The sequence below is a fragment of the Sarcophilus harrisii genome, chromosome 2 (assembly GCF_902635505.1).
Source record: "Sarcophilus harrisii chromosome 2, mSarHar1.11, whole genome shotgun sequence".
Classification (NCBI taxonomy): Eukaryota; Metazoa; Chordata; class Mammalia; order Dasyuromorphia; family Dasyuridae; genus Sarcophilus; species Sarcophilus harrisii.
Genome location: NC_045427.1, coordinates 503,264,300 through 503,285,882, shown reverse-complemented (window position 1 = coordinate 503,285,882; position 21,583 = coordinate 503,264,300). Strand labels below are relative to the sequence as shown.

Sequence of the window (21,583 nt, the reverse complement as noted above, 5' to 3'; positions counted from 1 at the left end):
AAGCTATAAAAAAGCACTGTATAAGAAAATCTGTATTCTACATTTTAGCTCAAAAGTCTTCAGAAAACTTATTTTAATAATTTTGGTAAAAAAAAATCTCTTTGCTAAACAGAAAACTCAGACTCAAGAAATTTTAACTCTCATTTTAAGAGTAAGATAAGATTTTAAAAGTAAGATTTTATGAGATATATTCTCATTTGTGTTTTTTTCTGATATTTATTCTAAAAGGAATAATAGTAAGAACATTCATGAAAGGATTTGGTCCTGCTTTCTTTGGGAAAGGCAAGGCATTGCAAGGCACAAAATCTTAATTGAACTTATATACCAGACACTCTACTAAGTGCTAAGGATACAAATAAAAGCAAAAAGAAAGACAATTTTTGCCTCAAGGGATTTATGTTCTAATGGGGGAGACAAAACTAAAGAAAACTGAAAAATTGGTGAGGGGCTAGGTTTGAACATAGGATATGTAGGAATGGATCTGTGTGAAACATGATATTAAAATCTGGAAAGTCATAATCATTGCTAAGAGAAGAATGACTATCCTGGATACTTCATCAAAATGGAGGCTTCTCAATGAATTCCTCAATAGAAAAGTATGAGCACGATGGACAGATGTCCCACTGTGACAAAGCTGCAAGGTTTTGATAGATGTTCCATGCTGAGGAGGTCCTAGACCTTGAGGAAATTATCATGATAAGATTTCAGTTGAGGTAGTGTTGACGTCTAGAAAATCTTCTGGAAATGAAAATTCTTATCTGGTTAATGATTTCAAGGGACATTGTTAGAATATTAATTCTAAATTTTTGCAATACAAAAGATAGGCTTTCATAAACAAGCTAGAAGAAACCAGAATAATTAGAACAACCACTGCAGCAGTAATAATGATAATGATGGTAATAATAATATCAGTTGTAAGGTTTGAAAATGAGCTTTTTATTTGAAAATGCAAAATTTATTCTGGTTTTTGTGTAAGATCAATGTTAGCAAATTCTATATTGTGTGACATTTATATTTTTGTTTGAAATCATCTGCAATTTCTTGGGTAAATTATTGAATTATAGGTTGTGTCAACTGGGAATAGACTGCATATCATTTATACCAATATTTTTATTATACAAATAAAGAAAATGAGTGATAGAGTACTTAAAAGTTGTATTTTAGGTTACAAATCTAGCTCATGGTCCAGCTGGATCTCATACCAAGTTACCTGATTCTAAGTTCTCATATTATTTCAACTGTTGTACATTTCAAAGAACTCTTGTTTTTTTGTCTTATGTTTCCACATTCCATATTAAGGTGTTAGGAGACCTGGGTTTTCTAGCTCTGTCAATGACTCTGTAAGTGTAATTCACAAAGTATTAATTTACCTTCTTTAACATAGCAGTAATAACTTCCATCTTATCCTTATGGAATCCTTTTTTCTTTCTCAAAGTGTATTTCCACTATTATAATTTTTTCTTATATATTTAATATTTTATTTTTCCCCAATTACATGTAAAAACATGTAAAAACAGTTTTAACATTTTTAAAATTTAATTTTGAGTTCCAAATTCTTAAGCTCTCTTGCCTCCCTTCATTGAGAAGACAAGCAAATTGAGAAAGGTTATGCTTGTGTAGTCATGTAAAACACATTTCCATATAAATCAGTCCGTGGAAGAAAACAGACAAAAATACCAAAAGAAAAATAAAGTAAAGAAAAAGTATATTTGATCTGCATTCAGGCTCCACCAGTTCTTTCTCTGGAGATGGACAGCAGTTTTTATCACAAATCCTATGGAGTTGTCTTGTATGATTGTATTGCTGAGAATAGCTGAGAGTAATAGCTAGTAGATCATCATAAAACATTGTTCTTACTGTGTGTGTTCTGCTCTTGGTTCTGCTCATTTCACTTTGCATCAGTTCTTATAAGTCTTTCAATGTTTTTTGAGAGCATCCTGTTCATCATTTCTTTTTTAAAAAGAAAATTACATTGCACATGTTTTTACTTGGAGAAAACAAAATACTTATGCTAAATAAGTATTTGTATAATTATTTAGTATATATATTTATATAAATAAATTTATTTTTCCCCATGTAAAAATGTATGCAAACATTTTTAACATTCATTTAAAAAACATTGAAATTTCAAATTCTCTCCCTTTTCTCCCTTTCCCCCCACCTTCTTGAAAAGGCAAGCAATTCTTTATGGGTTATACATATGTAACCTTGCAAAACATTTCCATAATAGTCATGTTGTGAAAGAAAAGATAGACCAAAAGAAAACTTCAAAAAGAAAATTTTAAAAATGTGCTCAATCTGTATTCAGACACTATCAATTCTTTCTCTGGGTATGAATAGCATTTTTCATTTTAAGTCCTTCACAGTTGTCTTGGATCATTGTATTTCTGTGAATAGCTAACTCATTCACAGGCGATTGTTTTAGAATATTGTTGTCATTTTGTGTACAATACATTTTACTTTGTGTCAGCTCATGGAAGTCTTTCCAGGTTTTTCTGAGAGTATCCTTCTCATTTCTTTTAATTGCACAATAGTATTGTATCATAAATTCATAATCACAGTTTGTTCAGCCATTCCTCAATTGATGAGCATCTCCTTGATTTCCAATACTTTGTCCCCAGAAAAGAGCTGCTATAAATATCTTTGTATATATTCCTTTTTTAAAATATTGCTTTTGGAATATAGACCTAGTAGTGTTATTGTGGGGTCAAAGGGTGTGCATGATTTTTTTTAGCCTTTTGGACATAATTCCAAATTCCACTACAGAATGATTGAATCATTTTATAATTCCATTAACTGTGCATTAATGTCTCATTTTCCCCACATTTTCTCCATCATATTTGTCATTTTCCTTTTTTTTCCTATTTACCAATCTAATAGGATAAAGTGGCATTTCAGAATTGTTTTAATGTGTGCATTTCTCCAATATTCATCCAATTAGAGCATTTTTTTTTCATATGATATAAATAGCTTTAATTACTTTATCTGGAAACTGTTCTTGTCTTTTGATGATTTATCAATTGGGGAACAGCTCTTATTTTTCTAAATTTGTCTCAGTTCTCTATATGTTTGAGAAATGAGGACTTTAAAATCAGGAAAAGTTGCTTCAAAATTTTTTTTTCACAGTTAATTGCTAACTGTATGTCCTTTCATCCTATCCTTCCCTCTCATTCTTCTATATTCATTTCACCCTCTCTCTCATCAAAAGTGTTCTACTTTTGACTACTCTTCCCACAGTCTGCTCTCCCTTTTCTCACTTCCTTCCCTCCCTTCCTCCCATCTCCCAATTCTCTTATACCCTTCCCCTCTTACTTTCCTGGAGGGTAAGATAGATTTCGGTACTCAGCTGAGAATATATGTTATTCCCTCTGTGCTTCTCATTATTTCTTTTTTTTTTAAATTAAAAATTTAAACATTTTTATTTAAAGTTTTGAGTTGCAAATTGTATTTCCCTTCTCCTCCTCTTCCACCTTCCTTTCCCTCCTTCTTCCTTGAGATATAGGTTATGCTTATGCAGTTATATAAAACATTTCCATATTAGCCATTTTGTATAAGAAGACTTGGATAAAAGAAAAAATAGAAAGTGAAAAATAGCATGCTTTTGTTTGTGGTCAAATAATATTAGTTCTTTTTCTGGAGGTGAATAATTAACTTCATTATTAGTCTTTTGGAATTGTCTTAGATCTTTGTATTACTGAGAATAGATAAGTCATTCACAATTCTTCTTTGAACAATATTGTTGTTATTATACATCTTTATTCAAACATTCCCTAGTTGTTGGACATCCCTTTAATTTCTAATTCTTTGCTATTAGAGATTTGCTATAAATATTTTTTATATATATGTTCTTTTTTTTTTTTTTTTTTTTTTTTTTTTTTTTTTTTTGTAAATCTTTTTTTGGGATTCATGCTTAGTAATGGTATTGTTATGTCAAAAGATATACATGATTTTATAACCCTGTGGGCATAGATGAGATCTTTTGATCATTTATCAATTGGGGAATGGCTCATTTTTTTTTTTTTTTTTTTTGAGATCTTTTTCAGGATGTGATCTCAGTAGATTCTTTTGATTTCTATTTTACCCACTGGTTCTAGAATTAACAAAGAAGTTTTCCTTGCTTTTTTTTCCTGAAAAATGATTTTAGACTCCTTTTTTGATTCTGACTCTCAGATAGTTCAATAATTCTTAAATTATCTCTTCTGGATCTGTTTCTAGGTCAATTGTTTTGTTCCCATTGTTCCCATTCCCATTTGTTCACATTTTCTTCTATATTTTTCATTCTTTTGATTTTGTTTGTTTTTATCTTATAAAATTATTAGTTTCCACTTGCCCACTTCTAACTTTTTTTTTAAATGATAGGTTGGTATTTTTTTATTGTAAGTTTATATATTTTTTAATATACATTGCTTTAGGAATCAGGTTGGTAGAGAAAAATCAGAGCAAAAGGGAAAAACCATGGGAGAGATTTAAAAAAAAAAACCCAGAAAAAAACAAGTGATCATATTGATTTACATTCAGTCTTCTTAGATCTTTTTATGCATGCAGATGGCATTTTTCTGTCCAAAGTCTATTGAGACTTCAGGTCACTGAACCTCTAAGAACTAAGTCTTTCATAATTAATTGATCATGCACATTCCTGCCCTTATTGTGTACAGTGTATTTCTGATTCTATTTGTTTTGCTCATCATCAGTTCATGTAAATCTTTCCAGGCCTTTCTATAATCAGTTTGTTCATCATTTTTTATACAACAATAATATTTCATTACCTTTATGTGCCACACTTCTAACTTTTAAGGAATTATTTTCTTCCATGAGTTTTTGTACCTTCTCATTTGGCCAGTTCTACTTTTCAAGGCATTCTTTTCATTGGATTTTTGTGCTTCTTTTACCATTTGGCCTATTCTGTTTTTTAAGGTGTTATTTTCTTTGTATTATTTTGTGCCTCCTTTACCAAGCTGTTGACTCTTTTAAAAATGATTTTTTTGTATCACTTTCATTTCTCTTCCCAATTTTCCCTCTGCCTCTCTTACTTGATTTAAAAAATCCGTTTTGAGTTCTTCTGTGGCCTGAGACCAATTCATATTTTTCTTTGAGGCTTTGGATGCAGGAATTTTGAGTTTGTTTTCCATTTTGTGTGTTTTAATATTTCTTGTTACCATAGTAACTTTTCTATGGTTTGTTCTTTTTCCACCTATTTCTTGACTTTTAACTGTATACTAAAGTGGGGCTCTACTTCCCAAGTGGAGAGGGCACTGCCCTAAGCTTCAGGTTTTTTGTGCAGCTATTTTCAGTGGTTATTCTGGGAATCTGTAAGTTTTCAATTCTTTCAAGGTATATGATCTAAGGAGAAGAGTGTTTACTACTCTCCAGTATTATGCATTCATTTGTGAGTAACCAGAAGCATTCTTTTCAACTGTAAATGTGATGAGGGTCCTCAGGCTCTGTTGTGTTAGTGCTCTTTCTTACCCTGGGCTGTGATCCAGATTCAAGCGTAGGCAATGCAATAGAGTACTATCCTTGGTGCCAGCAAAGGGATCCCTGTTAATCTCTTTTAGGTTCATCATCTTATCCCTTTACCATTTATGGGCAGAGAGGTCTGGAAGCCACCTCTGCTGCCACTGACTTAGTCACCCCAAGGCCTAATTGTGGTTTGGTAGGACCCTGTTTGTTTGTGTCTGTATTGGATTGTACTCTCTCACTCCTTGCTCCTCTCAGACCTTTCTTGTTAATCTTCTAAGTGGTCTTGGGCTGGAAAATTACTTCACTTTGTCTTTTTGTGGGTTCTGCGGCTCTAGAATTTGTTTGGAATCGTTATTTGAAGTTATTTGGAAGTGTGTAGGGGAGAGCTCAGACAAGTCCCTGCCTTTACTTTGTCATCTACCCATGTAATTTTTAATCTTTCTGTATTTATCACTTACAGAAAGGAGAACTTTAACTTTAGGGTCTTTTTTTATTTCAAAATTGTGTAGTTTTGTTGTTCTGTCTTGATACCATCCCTGTGAGGGCAGTAGGACTATTTAGAATATAAATTTAGGTTTGGAAGTAAACTTAAAAGATTACTTATCCCAATGCCATTATTTTTATAAAAAAAGAAACTGTCCTAGAGAAAAAGGAAAAAGCCCAGAATGATGAAGAACTTTCCACCTTGCCAAAGATCATACAAGAAGTAAGTAGCACAATTGAGATTTGAGTTCCTGATCCTCTGACACTCAATGCAGTGCCATGACTTCCTCCAGTGCTGTAATTTAAAAAAAGAAGGCAAGAAGAAAAGAAGAAAAAAGGGAAGTGATTGATGTGAGTATCAGGTTATTGAATCAAGATGGCAATTAAGAGATTCTATCTCTTGTAACTATCTGGAATAGTTGAAAGTCTCTGTTTTTCCAAAATACTTTAATTTAAAGGAGGTAGAGTGCCAAATGTTTCTGTGCTTCATATGTTTGGGTGAATCTAACTAATATATATATTTTTTTAATCCCTCAAAGCTAAAACTGAAATTTCTTCATCAGAGAATCTACTTACAGTGCCTGGGCAAAGGAACATAGATTCTTCTCCAGAAACTCCTCCTAGTATAAGTTCTATGCCACATTCTTCATCTATTGCTAATCTCCAGACTGCTAGTAAACTCATTCTGAGTTCTAGTCTTGTCTATAGTCAACCGCTTGACCTTCCAGATGGAGTTGAAGTAATTAGAGCAACACCTTCAGCAGGTATCTTAGCTTTTGTTACCTATTTTGCCTCATAATGGTTTTTGGTGATTTGAATGGAGTTATTTGTGTTTCTTTATGTATAATATGTTATATTGTTGCAAAGCTTTATAATGTATGAAAGAAGTATTTTCCTCTTGCCAGATAACATTTTCTACCTCTTAACTGTAATTTTCTAAAGTGAATTATATTAACTGAAACTAAATTGGTTAACATGGGAGCTTCTAACTTCATTTTAGTTTTTTACATTAGGATGATCATGATAATACAGGATAATATTTTTTGGTTTAAGAATGTGAACTAAATTTGTGTCTTCATGTCTGCTCTTTTGCCAGAGTAAGACTTTCACCTTAGAAATATGCAGTATACATAAATATGTTTTATTAGACAAATGACCTCTAATTAATCTGTTGTTGGTTAATGCCATTTAACAGTTACTAAATTCATCATAAGGAACCATCTCATTTTTCCCTGCCACAAAATATATGCCTCCTATACTTTTTTTTTTCTTGACTGAGGCAATTGGGGTTAAGTGACTTGTTTGAGATCACATAGCTAGGAAATATTAAGTGTTGGAGACCAGATTTGATCTCAGGTCCTCCTGACTTCAGGGCTGGTGCTCTATCCACTGTATAGCACCTAACTACCCCACTTCCTATACTTTTACTCCCGTAATCTCTCAGGTTATTGTCATTCTTGGTCCATTTCTCACTTGGTCTGTCTCTCTTTATCTAATTTCCTTGAATGTTAAATCTAATTTATTTTTACTTTTATTTCTCTTCAAAATTATATTTATTTTATGTATCTTTTTCTTTTTAATTTTTGAGTTCCAAATTATCTGTCCCTCCTACCTCCTCCACTACTCACTGAGAATACAAACAATACATGTGAAATCATACAAAATATATTTACATATTAGCCAAATTGCAAAAATAAAATGAGAAAATTATAATTCACTTGGTATTCATAGTTCCTCATTTATCTCTGGAGGTGGATAGTGGATAGCATTTTTTTTCATCATGATTCCCTTGGAATTATTTTGGATCAGTGTATTGATCAGAGTAGGCAAGATTTTCATAGTTGATTATCATTACAACATTGCGTTACTCTGCTCAATTATCTCCTGGTTCTTCTCACTTCACTTTGCCATAGTTTTATATAGGTCTTGCCATGATTTCCTGAAACTCTCTCTCCTCCTTCCCCTCTCTCTTTCCCTCTCCCCTAATCATGTCTTACAACGCAACAGTACTGTCATAAATCTATGCTACATTTTGTTCCCCTGTTGATAAACATCTCCTCAAATTCCAACTTATAAAAAAGTTTCTGTAAGTATTTTTGTACATTTAGGTTTTTTCATTTGGCTTAAATTAAACCTCTTTGAGGTACAGATTTAGTAGTAGTATTGCTCAAACAAAAGGATAGTCACTATTTTTATAATCTTTTGAGTATAGTTCCAGATTGCTCTCCAGGATGGTTGAATCAATTCACAACTCCACCAGCAGTACATTAGTATCCCTATTTTTCCCTCATTCTCTTTAGTGCTTGTTATTTTCCTTTTCTGTCATTTTAGACAATCTGATAATCTCTAATCAAAAACTATTTAGAACATTTGTTTCCATATGACTAGATAACTTTGTTTTTTTCTTCTGAAAATTTGTTTATATGCTTTGACTATTTAATCATTTAGAGAACAACTCTTATTTTTGTAAATTTGAATCAGTTCTCTATATGTTTGAGAAATGAGGCCTTTATTAGAGAAATTTATAAACAAATTTATGTTCATTGTTTATGATAACTTTTAGCTGTAGTTTCCCTGATTACCTCTTTTAATTAGGTCTTTTTTTTTTTTTTTTCTTTGTCTGAGGTTGTGATTCCCTTCCCCCTACCTTTTTTTTTCCTTTGGCTAAAGCCTAATAGTATTTGTTCCAGCCCTTTATTTTAACTCTTTGTTTAAGAAGATAATATTTTTAGATTGGCTTTAGGGCTAGATAGGTAGAGGATTAGGCAGAAGAAAGGGTATTACTAAATTAATGTTCAAGGGAGTTTTGGAATGGGGAAAAAATGTAGTTGAATCTTATGGGAATAAACCCACATATCTGCAAATGATTTATTGGTATACATTTTAGGATGGAGTGGGAGCTGGAATAGTCATACAGTAGTGTAGAGAACTGACTTTAAAGTCAGAGGACCTGGGTTCAGATCCTGCCGCTTTCATCACTTGTATGATCTTGAATCATTTTGAGTCTCAATTTCCTCATCTTTAAAAAGGGAGAGGTTAGAAGAGTTTGCTGCAAAGTGTATCTTTCAATTCTAAATCAATGATTTTATTTCCTGTGATTCTGTTTCTTCAGGTGTTTTTAACTAAAGTAGTCTAGAGTAGATTTGACCATAGGTCTAGGGTAAAGCAGTTTTTATTAAGAAGGTATTTGGGAAAGGAAATAATTTGATTTTGACAGTTTTAAAAATATTTTCCCCTCAATTACATGTAAAAACAATGTTTAACACTTTTTAAATAAGAGTTTAGAGTTCTCTCCCTCCCCCCATTCCCACCTCTGAAACAGCAAGCAATTTGTAGGCTATACATATTCAGTCATGTAAAACATTTCCATATTAGTCATATTGTGAAAGAAAATACAGATTAAAAAAACACACACACACAAAGAAATGAAATGAAAAATAGCATGCATACTTTGATCCCCATTCAGATTCCATCATGTCTTTTCCTGGAGATGGATAGTATTTTTCAGCTGTAAGTCCTTTGGAATTGTCTTGGATCATTGTATTATTAAAAATAACTGAGTTTGATGGTCATTTTTGCCTCATTATTCTTAAAATCTGTAAATGGTGGATTTGTTTTTCAGTGCCATATAAAATATATTCAAATGATTCTGAAAATTCCTATTTTTGAGAATAAATGACATTTCTATTTTTTATAGACTGATAGATCACTTTAACTGATATTAAAAAATGATTATGGGATACCAGTAGAGGGCACTGTGAAGCTATCATGTAAAAAATGTTGGCAATGACTTTAGAGTCACAAGTCAGAATTGACCGTGTGTGCTAATTTATGGTGTTAACTATTATGGCTTTTATTTTTCTTCTAGGCCATCTGAGTTCCTCTTCAATTTATCCTGTCTGCCTTGCACCTTACTTGGTGGTTACAACTTGTTCTGATAACCGAGTACGGTTTTGGAAATGTCATGTAGGAGAACAAAATGGTAGAACTAATGGGAAAGAAACCTATCATTGGAGAAAATGGCCTTTGATGAATGATGAAGGAGAAGATAGTAGTAGCACAGTGAGCATCGTAGGAAGACCAGTTGCTGTTAGTTGTTCCTATACAGGCCGGCTTGCAGTGGCCTACAAGCAGCCTATCCAACACAATGGCTTTGTTTCTAAAGAATTCTCTATGCATGTGTGTATATTCGAGTGTGAATCCACTGGGGGATCAGAATGGGTTTTAGAACAAACAGTTCATCTTGATGATTTAATTAAGGTTGGTAGTGTCCTTGATTCAAGGGTTAGTGTTGATAGTAATCTCTTTGTCTATAGTAAATCAGAAGCCATTTTGAGTAAAGACCGATATCTAATGCCTAACATCAAGCATTTAGTTCATTTGGACTGGGTTTCCAAAGAGGATGGCTCTCACATACTCACTGTGGGAGTTGGTGCTAACATCTTTATGTATGGGCGGCTTTCTGGGATTGTGACAGAGCAGACAAACAGCAAAGATGGCGTAGCCGTTATCACTTTGCCATTAGGTGGGAGTATCAAGCAAGGGATAAAGTCAAGGTGGGTTCTTCTAAGATCAATAGACTTGGTATCTTCTGTTGATGGCACACCTTCATTGCCAGTTTCTCTTTCTTGGGTAAGAGATGGTATACTGGTAGTGGGAATGGACTGTGAAATGCATGTTTATGCTCAATGGAAACATGCTGTCAAGTTTGGAGACAATGAAACTGGTACTCCTGCTGCTGAGGAATCTACAGGGGACCCTCCTGTGTCTTATAAATCTAGCATGGTCTCAAGGAAAAGTATAATCGAAGGGACAGTTATTACAGATGATGTGTTTGCTACACCGGCTGTTGTTCAAGATGGCGGCTTATTTGAAGCTGCCCATGTACTTTCTCCAACTCTTCCACAGTATCACCCAACCCAGTTATTGGAATTGATGGATTTAGGGAAAGTTCGCAGGGCTAAAGCCATCCTTTCTCATTTAGTTAAATGTATTGCAGGGGAAGTTGCAATAGTTAGAGATGCTGAGACTGGAGAAGGAGCTAAGCGGCATCTTTCTCGAACCATCAGTGTAAGTGGCAGTACTGCAAAGGATACAGTCACAATAGGCAAAGATGGTACTCGGGATTATACTGAGATTGATTCTATTCCTCCACTCCCATTGTATGCACTGCTTGCTGCGGATCAAGATACAACTTACAGAATTTCTGAAGAAAGTACTAAAATATCACAGGACTATGAAAATTCTACTAAGAGCACACAAGAAGACCAGTATTCAGATCTATTCCAGATTCAGGCCATAACAACAGATGATTTTCTTGACTTAGAGCTAGAAAAGAGAGAAAGCAAATCCAAAGTAATTAATCTTTCTCAGTATGGGCCAGCTTACTTTGGTCAAGAACATGCCAGTGTACTTTCAAGCCATCTTATGCACTCAAGTCTTCCAGGCCTTACCCGTTTGGAGCAGATGTTCCTTGTAGCTTTGGCTGATACTGTGGCTACCACTAGCACTGAACTTGATGAACATAGAGACAAGAGTCACTCAGGTTAGTATTTAAATATATATATATATATATATATATATATACATTTTTTAGTATTTCTATTAAATACTAAATCTTAACCATTAGAAATATATACTTAGGAAATGCAAATAAAATACTGAATTGTATATTCCAATTTTAGTATTTTAACATCATTAATGAATTTACTGTTATGAATAAAGTTAAAATTTAATTAGTGGAAGAGGCAGCCTTGGTATAATTATCAAGAATTTTGAATAAAGAAGATTTTGAACTCTGACATACTGGCTTTGTGACTCTAGACAAGTGGCCCAGGATAAAACTCTGTAATTTTCTAAGGTCAAATATTAATCTTTTTAGTACAGGAGTTAATTAGTCTGGTTCCTCCAGAAAGAAACCAACAAATTCAAGCTTCATCAGGAGTCATGACTGAAGTGTCTCTGTTTTCTAGTTTATCTTGAGTCTTTAACCAGAATGTTGAAAAATCTGTTTTTTATATATACTATGACGTGTTTTTAATATTAAGACTGAATAGTTTTGGTTCAGTGATTATCCTCTAAAATGATGCTGATCTTTGATTAGAAATTGCATTAAAAAAGTATTGTATGAAGGAGTATTTTGACAAATATACACAGTTTATGATTCATAGATCTTCAAGGACTAACTGTACTCTCTTCCCATTTACTTGTTCTAATTCTTTTTATATAGATACTATTTCTATGATAATAGCCCGATTTTGAATTTTATCATAGACACATAAAATTAGAAAAAAGGACTTTATGAGATCAGTTAATTTATTCATCTGTTTCTAGGCATGCCTAAACTTAATATGTTTCTGATAATTTGTCATACTTCAAAATGTCATGAAAAATTGGTTCTTCAACTGTATCTAAGCATCATGTTTCAGTGCCTCATAGCTTAAAAAGTTCTTTGTTACATTTAATCTTTTCATTTCATGACAAACTTTGTTACTCTTTATTTTAGAAATGGACATTAATGGTATATTACTTAACAGTACCATCCATACTAAGCTCTTTAGAGTTTAATTGCCTAGTGTCATTTACTTCTCTGTAGCCTTCTCTTTTTCAGGTTCTATGATATCCCAAGGTACTATTTTCCCCCCACCCTAATTCAATGCAAAAAACTGTGTAGTGGAATAAAACTTATTCATGCTACACACATACACAAACACACACACACACACACACACACTCTTTTCTTTTTGTCATTCCTTAAGAAACTAAGCATATTGAAATCTGAAAGAAATATTTTAAATTTCTGATACAAAACTGTAGCAGTCAAATAACCAGCCCAGAAATAGTGTACAGGATGTCCTGAAAGTTTTAGTGCATTTAAAAGTTTTAATGCCTTTAAAATAGTTAAGCTTTAATAGCTTAAAAATGCAGTAAGATTTTTGGAACATCCTGTATTGTAAAGAAGACTAATCAAGTAACAGTCATACCATTTTCACATAAGAGCAACATATTTTCCTCTTATTTTCAGGTTTTTTTTTTTTCCCAAGAGAAACAAAAGCTATTGATATTTGTAAAACATGCCTGAATTTTGTCTTTCCAGTGGTGGTGATTAGTATGTGCTGAACCAATCATACTTTCTTACCTAGTTGCTCCTGTGACTAGTGACATGCCATTTGTGTGTAGCTATTTTTTATATATTTGACTATGTAAAGAATATTTCTCTGTGTAAAGCTAATTTTCCTATGTTCAAATCCCCAATCTTGACTTCAGTGGCACCATGTTTTTAATTGAAATAAGCAGCTTACTGCTTATGGAAAATCATTTTAATTTGATCTGCATTATTTCAGTCTCATCTAAACTTACTGAGAAAAACATTTTTTTGTAATAATAGAAATATTGTTGCCACCAGGATTTTAAAGATTATATCCTTTATTTTCATCTACTGTGTGCTTTAAATTTCTTGAAGTTGAAAGACATAATTTTTCCATTTTTCTTAATCTAGTTTTGTTAAAGAGAGTCAGGAGTTTTGGGGAATATATTTGAAGTGTTTACCAAATGAAATATTCAAAAGTTTTGTTATCAATTATCCTATTTAAAATTAATGATATGTGTTGATTTTATATTTCTTAACATTTATAATAATTTGGGCTTATTTCTTCAAATAATGTTTTTCTTCTCTCATAGGAAGAGATACATTAGATGAATGTGGGTTGAGATATTTATTGGCAATGAGGTTACACACATGCCTTTTAACATCATTACCTCCTTTATATCGAGTACAACTTCTTCATCAAGGTATTCCTTTTTGACTGAAAATAATTTAATTTTCACATAATAGTTATTATTGGAGTAGTTAAAATCACATAAAGTAGTTATAGTTGTATACTTGTTCATGCATGTACTTTTTGTTGACCTTAAGATCTTACAAGTTGTTAACAGACTTGGAGGTTGGTAGTGCACAGTCCTATATTTAAAGAGATAAATAATTCAACTAGTATCTCATTATGAGGTTCAAAAGGCTTGAATTATGGTAAAACCTTTCATTTTCAGATTTTACCATAATTTCATTCTCATTCATATATGAACCATGTTGCTTTTTTATACTTTATGAGGTGCCAATTAATGTTACTCTTATGTCACAAAATGAGTATTTAACATAAATGGTTTCAACATTACTTTATCAGTTCTCGGATGTTATACTTTTAATTGAGGAGGAGCCTATTTTATAGTAAAATCATAAGTTAGACTTTGAGCCCAAAGACTTAGATTTGAATAGTCTCTTCCAATTTGAAAATTAAAATTTTAGAATTTTAAATAAAATAAAATTAATTTAAATGGGAAATTAAAATCGACAGTATTGATTAATTTTGTTTTTGAATTATAATTTTCAAAATATCAGAATGCTGTATATTGGAATATTACTATAATGAAGACTGTTTGTTATTCTTGTGCACAAATAAAATTAAAAAATCATCTTTTTAAAAAGTACATTTTATTGATCTTTTCTTGTTTTTACATTATTTGTATTTCCCAGCTAGCCCTTAGAATGAAGGGGGAAAAAAAGGGGGAGAAAGATAGTGAAACTGACCAAAATACTGAAAAAAAAATATAATATATGTCACATACTTGGTCTTTTAAGTTTTAAAAAGCTATAAAATTAGATCTGCTTGCTAAAAATCTTTTTTGTATTTTTCTCAGCTGGTCCATTGGGTCACACTGTTCTGGTATTTCTGGTACAATCTTATTTAAAGAAAAAAAAATCTATGTTGAATGAAGATGATTATTTATCACTGTGTCTCAGTTTTTGCCATGGAAAATATGAATAAAATGTTTAAAAATATAAAAGTTATTATTTATAATACTAACCATATAGTCACTAAAAAACTTTTTTTTTTGCTGAGGCAATTGGGGTTAAGTGATCACACAGCTAGAAAATATTAAGTGTCTGAGGTCAGATTTTAACTCGGGTCCTCCTGATTTGAAGGCTGGTTCTCTATCCACTGTAGCAACTAGCTATCCCTTAGAAACTATTTAAAAAATGAAAATAAAAATGAAATTATAATTAGTTGGAATATTTTTAATCACATGTGAATTCTGGCTATTGGAGAAAATTTTGAAAATAAATGTTAGTAATGACTGACAGATGGAAGAATTGTACTTAGTTGTCATAAACCCTTTCGCCTTTAGAATGAGTCCTCATGGAGGGTTACCAAACTGGTCCCTGATTTTGTTTTGTTCTTAAGCTCTTTCTTCTAATCACTCTTTCTGGGTGGATTAATTCTAATAGTTTCTGATGGATTTCTGATGAAGAAAGTGATTAGAACCTACTTTGTAGTTTCAAGGTAAAGCCTTTAAGCAGTTGTCTCAGCCTTTCAGAACTAAAAATATTTTAGATTCATAGTTTCTTTTTAAAAAGTCCAAATCTAGAGTAAAACCAGACTTAGACGTTTACTTCTGACTTTTGATTATAATATATTTTATTTTCCCTTCTAAAATCAAAAGTATTCCAATATATAATTAAGCAAATGTGAAAATAAAAGCAAAAAAGGATGTTAAGTTATTGAATCTATTAAGACCTTGCTAATTATGATTTGTTATACTCTCAGGAGACTTTTTGGGAATTATTGCATGATAAATGCTTTTTAAACTTAGTTTAGTTTTTAGTATTTAAAAGTTTGCCAAGTGTTTATTATAGTTCTTAATCTTCTTATTCAAATATTTTCACTTCCAAGTGATTAGCGTGTGTACTTTTTTGGAGACTCAACAAATTTCTTCCAGTTTTGGTAAAGTTAGGTATTTTTGTGCTAGGCTCCTTACTCCTGACTTTTCTATTGAGGGAGGTTATAGTTAGAACCTACTATCTTCCCTTCCCATTTGAACTGGTTTTGAAATGAATGAATAAGTGAAGAGGAACCCGAAAGTAACAAAATATTTTTTCATTTTATAGTAGATATATCATATATCATAGCAATGATAGTTTTGAATATATATTGTCTGATCTTTCTTTAGGTGTGTCTACATGTCACTTTGCCTGGGCTTTTCATTCTGAGGCTGAGGAAGAACTCATTAATATGATTCCTGCTATTCAACGAGGAGATCCTCAGTGGTCTGAGTTAAGAGCCATGGGGATAGGTTGGTGGGTCAGGAATATTAACACACTTCGAAGGTGCATTGAAAAGGTAAATTGTTTGATTTAAGGAATATAAATGAATAATGGCCTGTTTGGGGGTTAAAAATTTCACATTTCTGAAGGAAATACAGCTTTTATGGATATCATTGAAAATTTGAACTTGGGTAGGAGAGGCAGCTCAGAATTTTATCTCAAAGCTGTTGGAGATTGTGAAATAAATATTACAAGATAAGTACTTTTTTTTTTTTTTTTTTTAAACAAAGGCTTTTTTTGTCTTGATTCCATAGTACATCTCTGGGCTACCTATTTTGAGAGGTCAGAGAGAGAGAGGGAGAGGGAGAGGGAGAGAACACTTAAAACTTTGCTAAGACTTTTGGGAAATCTTTTCTCTATACATTAACACAATTCTTTTTATATAAAGATAGACATCTGCCTTTAAGAAAACTTGTCCGAAAATGAAGACCAGCAATGTATAAACTAGGTGGCAATTATTTATATTATAAAAGAATTTTTCACTTCAAAAGAAGATTTCCACATAATTATTTTTTAAAAATAGCAGGGTTTTTTTTGAATGCATTTAATAAATTTACAAAAAATATTTCAGGAACAGAAACCTCTTGCATGAAACAAGGCACCTATTTTCATGATACTGTGGGGTCTGTGATCCAATAGATGTGGGTATGCTCTCCAGGGATACAGATTACAAACCATCTTTTCCTTTTATGCTGTTTTTGTTTTTGTTATTCTATTGGTTGTTCTTAATGTCTTTATTCCTTTCTAATTTTGTAATGATTTACAAACCATTTCACTATTTTTGTATATTTTTGATAAGTTATGGTAAAAAATTGGGGGAAGCGTCACTAATGACTTATTCAGTATTTTGAATTTACTTGAATACTGTGTATTTCAGTTACATTGTGTTATTTGAAACAAAATCCTAGAATATTATGGAAAATTGTGTATTTGCAATACTTTGCATTCATAGAGTACCTACAAATTGAATTTATAATCCCTAAAATAATGTGGTAGAGCCATACTCAGTTGTTTGAGGTTGCTTGTTTAAAGAGCCTGAATTTAATATATGACATGGGGATATAAAATGTAATTCATGACTGACGTGCTGGAGAGAGGCAAAATGTGTTTGAAACAAATAATTAGAAGTATTTTCCTTTTCCTTTCACTTTTTCTTTCAAAGTAAATTAAAATTTATAAGTTCTAGAAGCATAAAGCACTATTCAGATCAAAAATTTATGTGCAATTTCCCAAATTGCAAAGATGAACACCAATGTTTTGCAAAGCATTAGAAAGGATAGCCAATGGGAACTTTAATGAAAAATTCTATCCTTTTTTTTGCCTGTTCCTGAATGTTCTGCAAACAAATTTTTTTCAGAATTGAACATTTTTATTTCACTTTTATCTTCAGGTTGCTAAAGCATCTTTTCAGAGGAACAATGATGCTTTGGATGCTGCATTATTCTACCTTGCTATGAAGAAGAAAGCAGTGGTGTGGGGTCTGTTTAGGTGAGTTACAGTAACATGATCCACGAAAAGATTTCTTTAATTGTGAGGCTTGGAAGTTTGGGATTCAATTTTGTCTATTACCTAGCTAAGTGAACTTGAATGATTATTTCACTTATTTGTCTCAGTTTACTCATTTTTCAATTGAGATTAAAAATCTGTTTTTATACCCAAATTTAACTTTTGTGCAAAGATAATGAGATAGTCTTAGAAAAATGCTTTGAATGGTAACAAGTGCTAGAAGAAATACTGACTTTCTGTGTCAGGAAGCAAAGAGAAGTCTAAAAGGTTGATGACTTCTTACTGAAGTAATTATTTATTTACAAAGATTTTTTTCCCCATTTTTTTCCAAATTTCATTGTTGACTTAAATGAAGATTGTGAATGAAACAGCATACATAAGTTTGGTTTAAACTCTGTTTTGGTTTGCAGGTCACAACATGATGAAAAAATGACTGCCTTTTTCAGTCATAATTTTAGTGAAGATAGGTGGCGTAAGGCTGCTTTGAAAAATGCCTTTTCCTTATTAGGAAAACAACGTTTTGAACAGTCGGCAGCCTTTTTTCTGTTAGCTGGTTCTTTGAAAGATGCCATTGAGGTATGAATAATATATTTTTAAAAGTTGAATTAGAGTCCATAAGCCTGAGGGATCATAGAATGGGTCTTTCCATCCTTTGCATATGTATATTTTGAAAGAAGATAGTGCTTCGGAAGTACAGTAGTGCTTTTATGAAGAGACATGTTGTGGAGTGAAGACTTTTGGATTTAGAGTTTGAGGACCCGGGATCACCTTCTGGCAAGGGGCGCTGGGCTTTGGTAAAACACTAAGTGGTGGGGAATGGGACTTCTGAGTTTTTTTCCAGCTCATCACTTGTAAATAAATGTAGACCAAGTATTGACATGATATTATTGGTTTCTTGGTTTGACGTGTAGTAGTTTGAGTATCATACAGCCACTTAATCATTGATTTGTTTCCAAATAGGACAGGGGGTTCTTAAAATTTCATATTCCAGAGAACACTAAGGACATAGGTCCAGATTAGTGGCATGTTAAATTCACAGATGCTAGAACTCTCATGATGGTTAGATTTACTTGTCTTGTAGATACTGAAGTTAGCAAAATTTGTTGCAAGAAAAAAGAAAGAAAAAATCATTTTAGTCAACAAACTCTTTTTGGGAGTAGGATATTTTTACTAGTTACTTGGTAAGGTAACTTGTGCTGTTTGTATTGATATATTTTAATAGCTGAATAGTTTAATGATTATATTGGGAATTACTTGGGAATTTAGAAATGTGTGTGTTTCAATTTAAAATTATACAAATTTGTATTGTTTATTTACATTAACCTTGGTTTTTAAAAACAGGTTTTCTAAAACTCTTTGGGTCTAACTTGTTAAATTTTTAGACTGCCAGATATTAATATAATATCTGCTGTTTTGCTCTGATCAATTATGTAACTATTCCAATTTGAACTTTGGATATATAGTAGTTGGATTATTTTAGAACCAATCAGTTAAGGATTTATTAAGTGCTTACTGGATCTTATGCTTAGTCTATGTCAAATAGTGTGCAAAATTTTGGTACTACAAAGAAAAACCAAAAATAGTCCCTGAAAGTTTACATTCAATATATTAGTAAGTTATATACATTAAAAACCAATATTTAAGAATTTTGAAAATTATTATTTACAGGTTTGTTTGGAAAAAATGGAAGACATTCAGCTAGCCATGATTATTGCTCGTTTGTATGAATCTGAATTTGAGACGTCATCCACGTACATATCCATTCTATATGAAAAGATTTTGGGTTGTCAGAAAGATAGCTCAGGATTCAATTGTAGTAGATTACATCCTGATCCCTTCCTGCGTAGTCTTGCTTATTGGGTAATGAAAGACTACACAAGGGCTTTAGATACACTATTGGAACAAACACCAAAGGAAGAAGATGAAAATCAAGGTGAGAAATTTTAAAAAATTTATTGCATTTTAAAATTACACATTAATTTTAAGACCAAAAAAGTCAATTTATGGCCAGACTTATTTTCCATCTTAGAGAAATTTTGACAGATGGCCCCTCATCCCTCTTTGGCTCCCCATGATGTTATAGAGACCAATATTTTTAGCTACATTTTGCAGTATAAATCTTTTTTTTTTTTTTTTTGCTATTATTTGAAAAGTAGATTAACTCTTTTTTTATATTCTAAGGGATTTTTATGAATAATATTGTAATATTTGGCGGATATTAAATGAAGATTAATTAAAAGGATTTCTTATATCAGCAGATGTTGAGAAATTGGGCAGATTCTTAAACAAACATGGTGGTGCTGGACCAGAAGTCAAGAGACCTAGCTGCTTGGCTGTGCCATTAATTTAGACCCTGAGAAAATTTCTTAATCTTTTTTGGTCTCAGTTTTGTCATCTGTAAATTATGAAGTTGGGCTTACATGATCTTTAAGATTTTTTTAATTACTGAAAATGCCATGATTGTATATTGCCTTTAAAAATACAAGTTATGTGAATGTATAAAATAAAGAGCCTTAAAAAATATCTATCAATTGAATTATTTTGGATTTTTAAAAATTTTGACCAAGATAGTTACTATTTCTCGTAATAAATTCTACATGTTCTTTTTTGTATCTTTAGTTAAGGCTAAGAAAGCTCTTACATTTTAAATATTTCTCTTAAATATGAAAATGAAATATAAGACCAATACAGTATTTCTTTTGCTGATTTTAATTTTTAAACTCGATTTTTTTGTTACCTTTAAAAAAAATTCTAAGTGGTGTTTTCTTAAAGAGGGAATCCCAAGCATACTTGTGGATGTACAAGAGAGAGTGTTTTAAAGGATTGCTTATCTCACTACTGACATTTTAAAAAAAGATTTTTATTGATATCTTTTGTTTTTATATTACTAAATTTCCCTTTGCCTCTCTTTCTCCCTCCCAATTTGAAAAAAGTATTTCTTGTAATAGAATTTTTTGAAGAAAAAATTTTAAAAAGTAAAACCAATCAATACATGTCACATGCTTTTTCTGCATCTATTGAGATAATCATATGATTTCTTTTAATTTGGTTCTTGATATAGTCAATTATGCTAATAGTTTTCCTAATAGTGAACTAGTCCTGCATTTCTGGTATAAATTCTATTTTGCCATAATGTATTATCCTGATGATAACTTGCTGTAATCTGTTGGCTAACATTTTGTTTAAGATTTTTGAACCATTCAGTACATGGAAAATAGTTATCATTATAACCATTTTCCATTTTTGTGGACCTATGGGTTCTCCCTTCTTCCTCTTTGCAAAAAGAGGAGTTATCTTCTCAGATCACTGGATTAGGATTCTCCACTTTAATTCATAAGTCTATTACTTTGTTGGATTTCTTACCTTTCTCCTTACGGATTCAGCTGTTAATTGCTCTACCTCTGATTCATAAATCCTTTTTGTTTTGCTTTTTTATTTAAATAAAGTTAATGGGGAATGGAGAAAATATTTAGTCTTCCATTTTGTTAGGTTATCTTGAAGCCCACTCACCTACTAATAAATTTTAATTGCAACATTGACAATGATAAATCATTATTTGGGCATTAGGCATTTTGGGGATACATGGATTTTAATATTAGTATCTAGTATTAAGCCACTTCTTAATCTTTGTTTTTTTTTTTTTCCTTTTTCTTCCTTTTCTTCCTTTTCTGATTCCCTAATCCTTCCAGAGAACTGATAGAGGCCCGGGTTTTTTCTTTTTTCTTCTTATCCTCATCTTACCTATACATATATTCTTTACCTATACATATATTCATATATGTACACATGTGTATACATACATATGTAGATGTATAGATATACATGCACAATTTCCCATGTTTTGTCTCACCTTAATGCAGTAGAAAAAAATCTGTAGACTTGTGGATTTCCAGAGTACTTTATTACTAAAATTACAGGGAAATAGAGATTTTTAAAGAACCAAATGGAAAATTATAAGAAATTTGAACAAAACAA

General features: G+C 31.8%; 1 protein-coding gene across 5 annotated transcripts in view; it reads left to right on the top strand.

Moving 5' to 3' along the window:
• Positions 1-21,583, top strand: part of DMXL2 (Dmx like 2) — a 150,628-nt gene that overhangs the window by 87,490 nt on the left and 41,555 nt on the right. For all 5 annotated transcript variants that reach the window (XM_031955201.1, XM_031955199.1, XM_031955200.1 and 2 more), the window contains exons 17-23: positions 6,483-6,707; positions 9,812-11,488; positions 13,624-13,734; positions 15,949-16,118; positions 17,493-17,590; positions 18,019-18,184; positions 19,277-19,541. In XM_031955201.1, the coding sequence (XP_031811061.1) occupies positions 6,483-6,707; positions 9,812-11,488; positions 13,624-13,734; positions 15,949-16,118; positions 17,493-17,590; positions 18,019-18,184; positions 19,277-19,541 (2,712 nt within the window). The remainder of the gene's footprint in view (positions 1-6,482; positions 6,708-9,811; positions 11,489-13,623; positions 13,735-15,948; positions 16,119-17,492; positions 17,591-18,018; positions 18,185-19,276; positions 19,542-21,583) is intronic.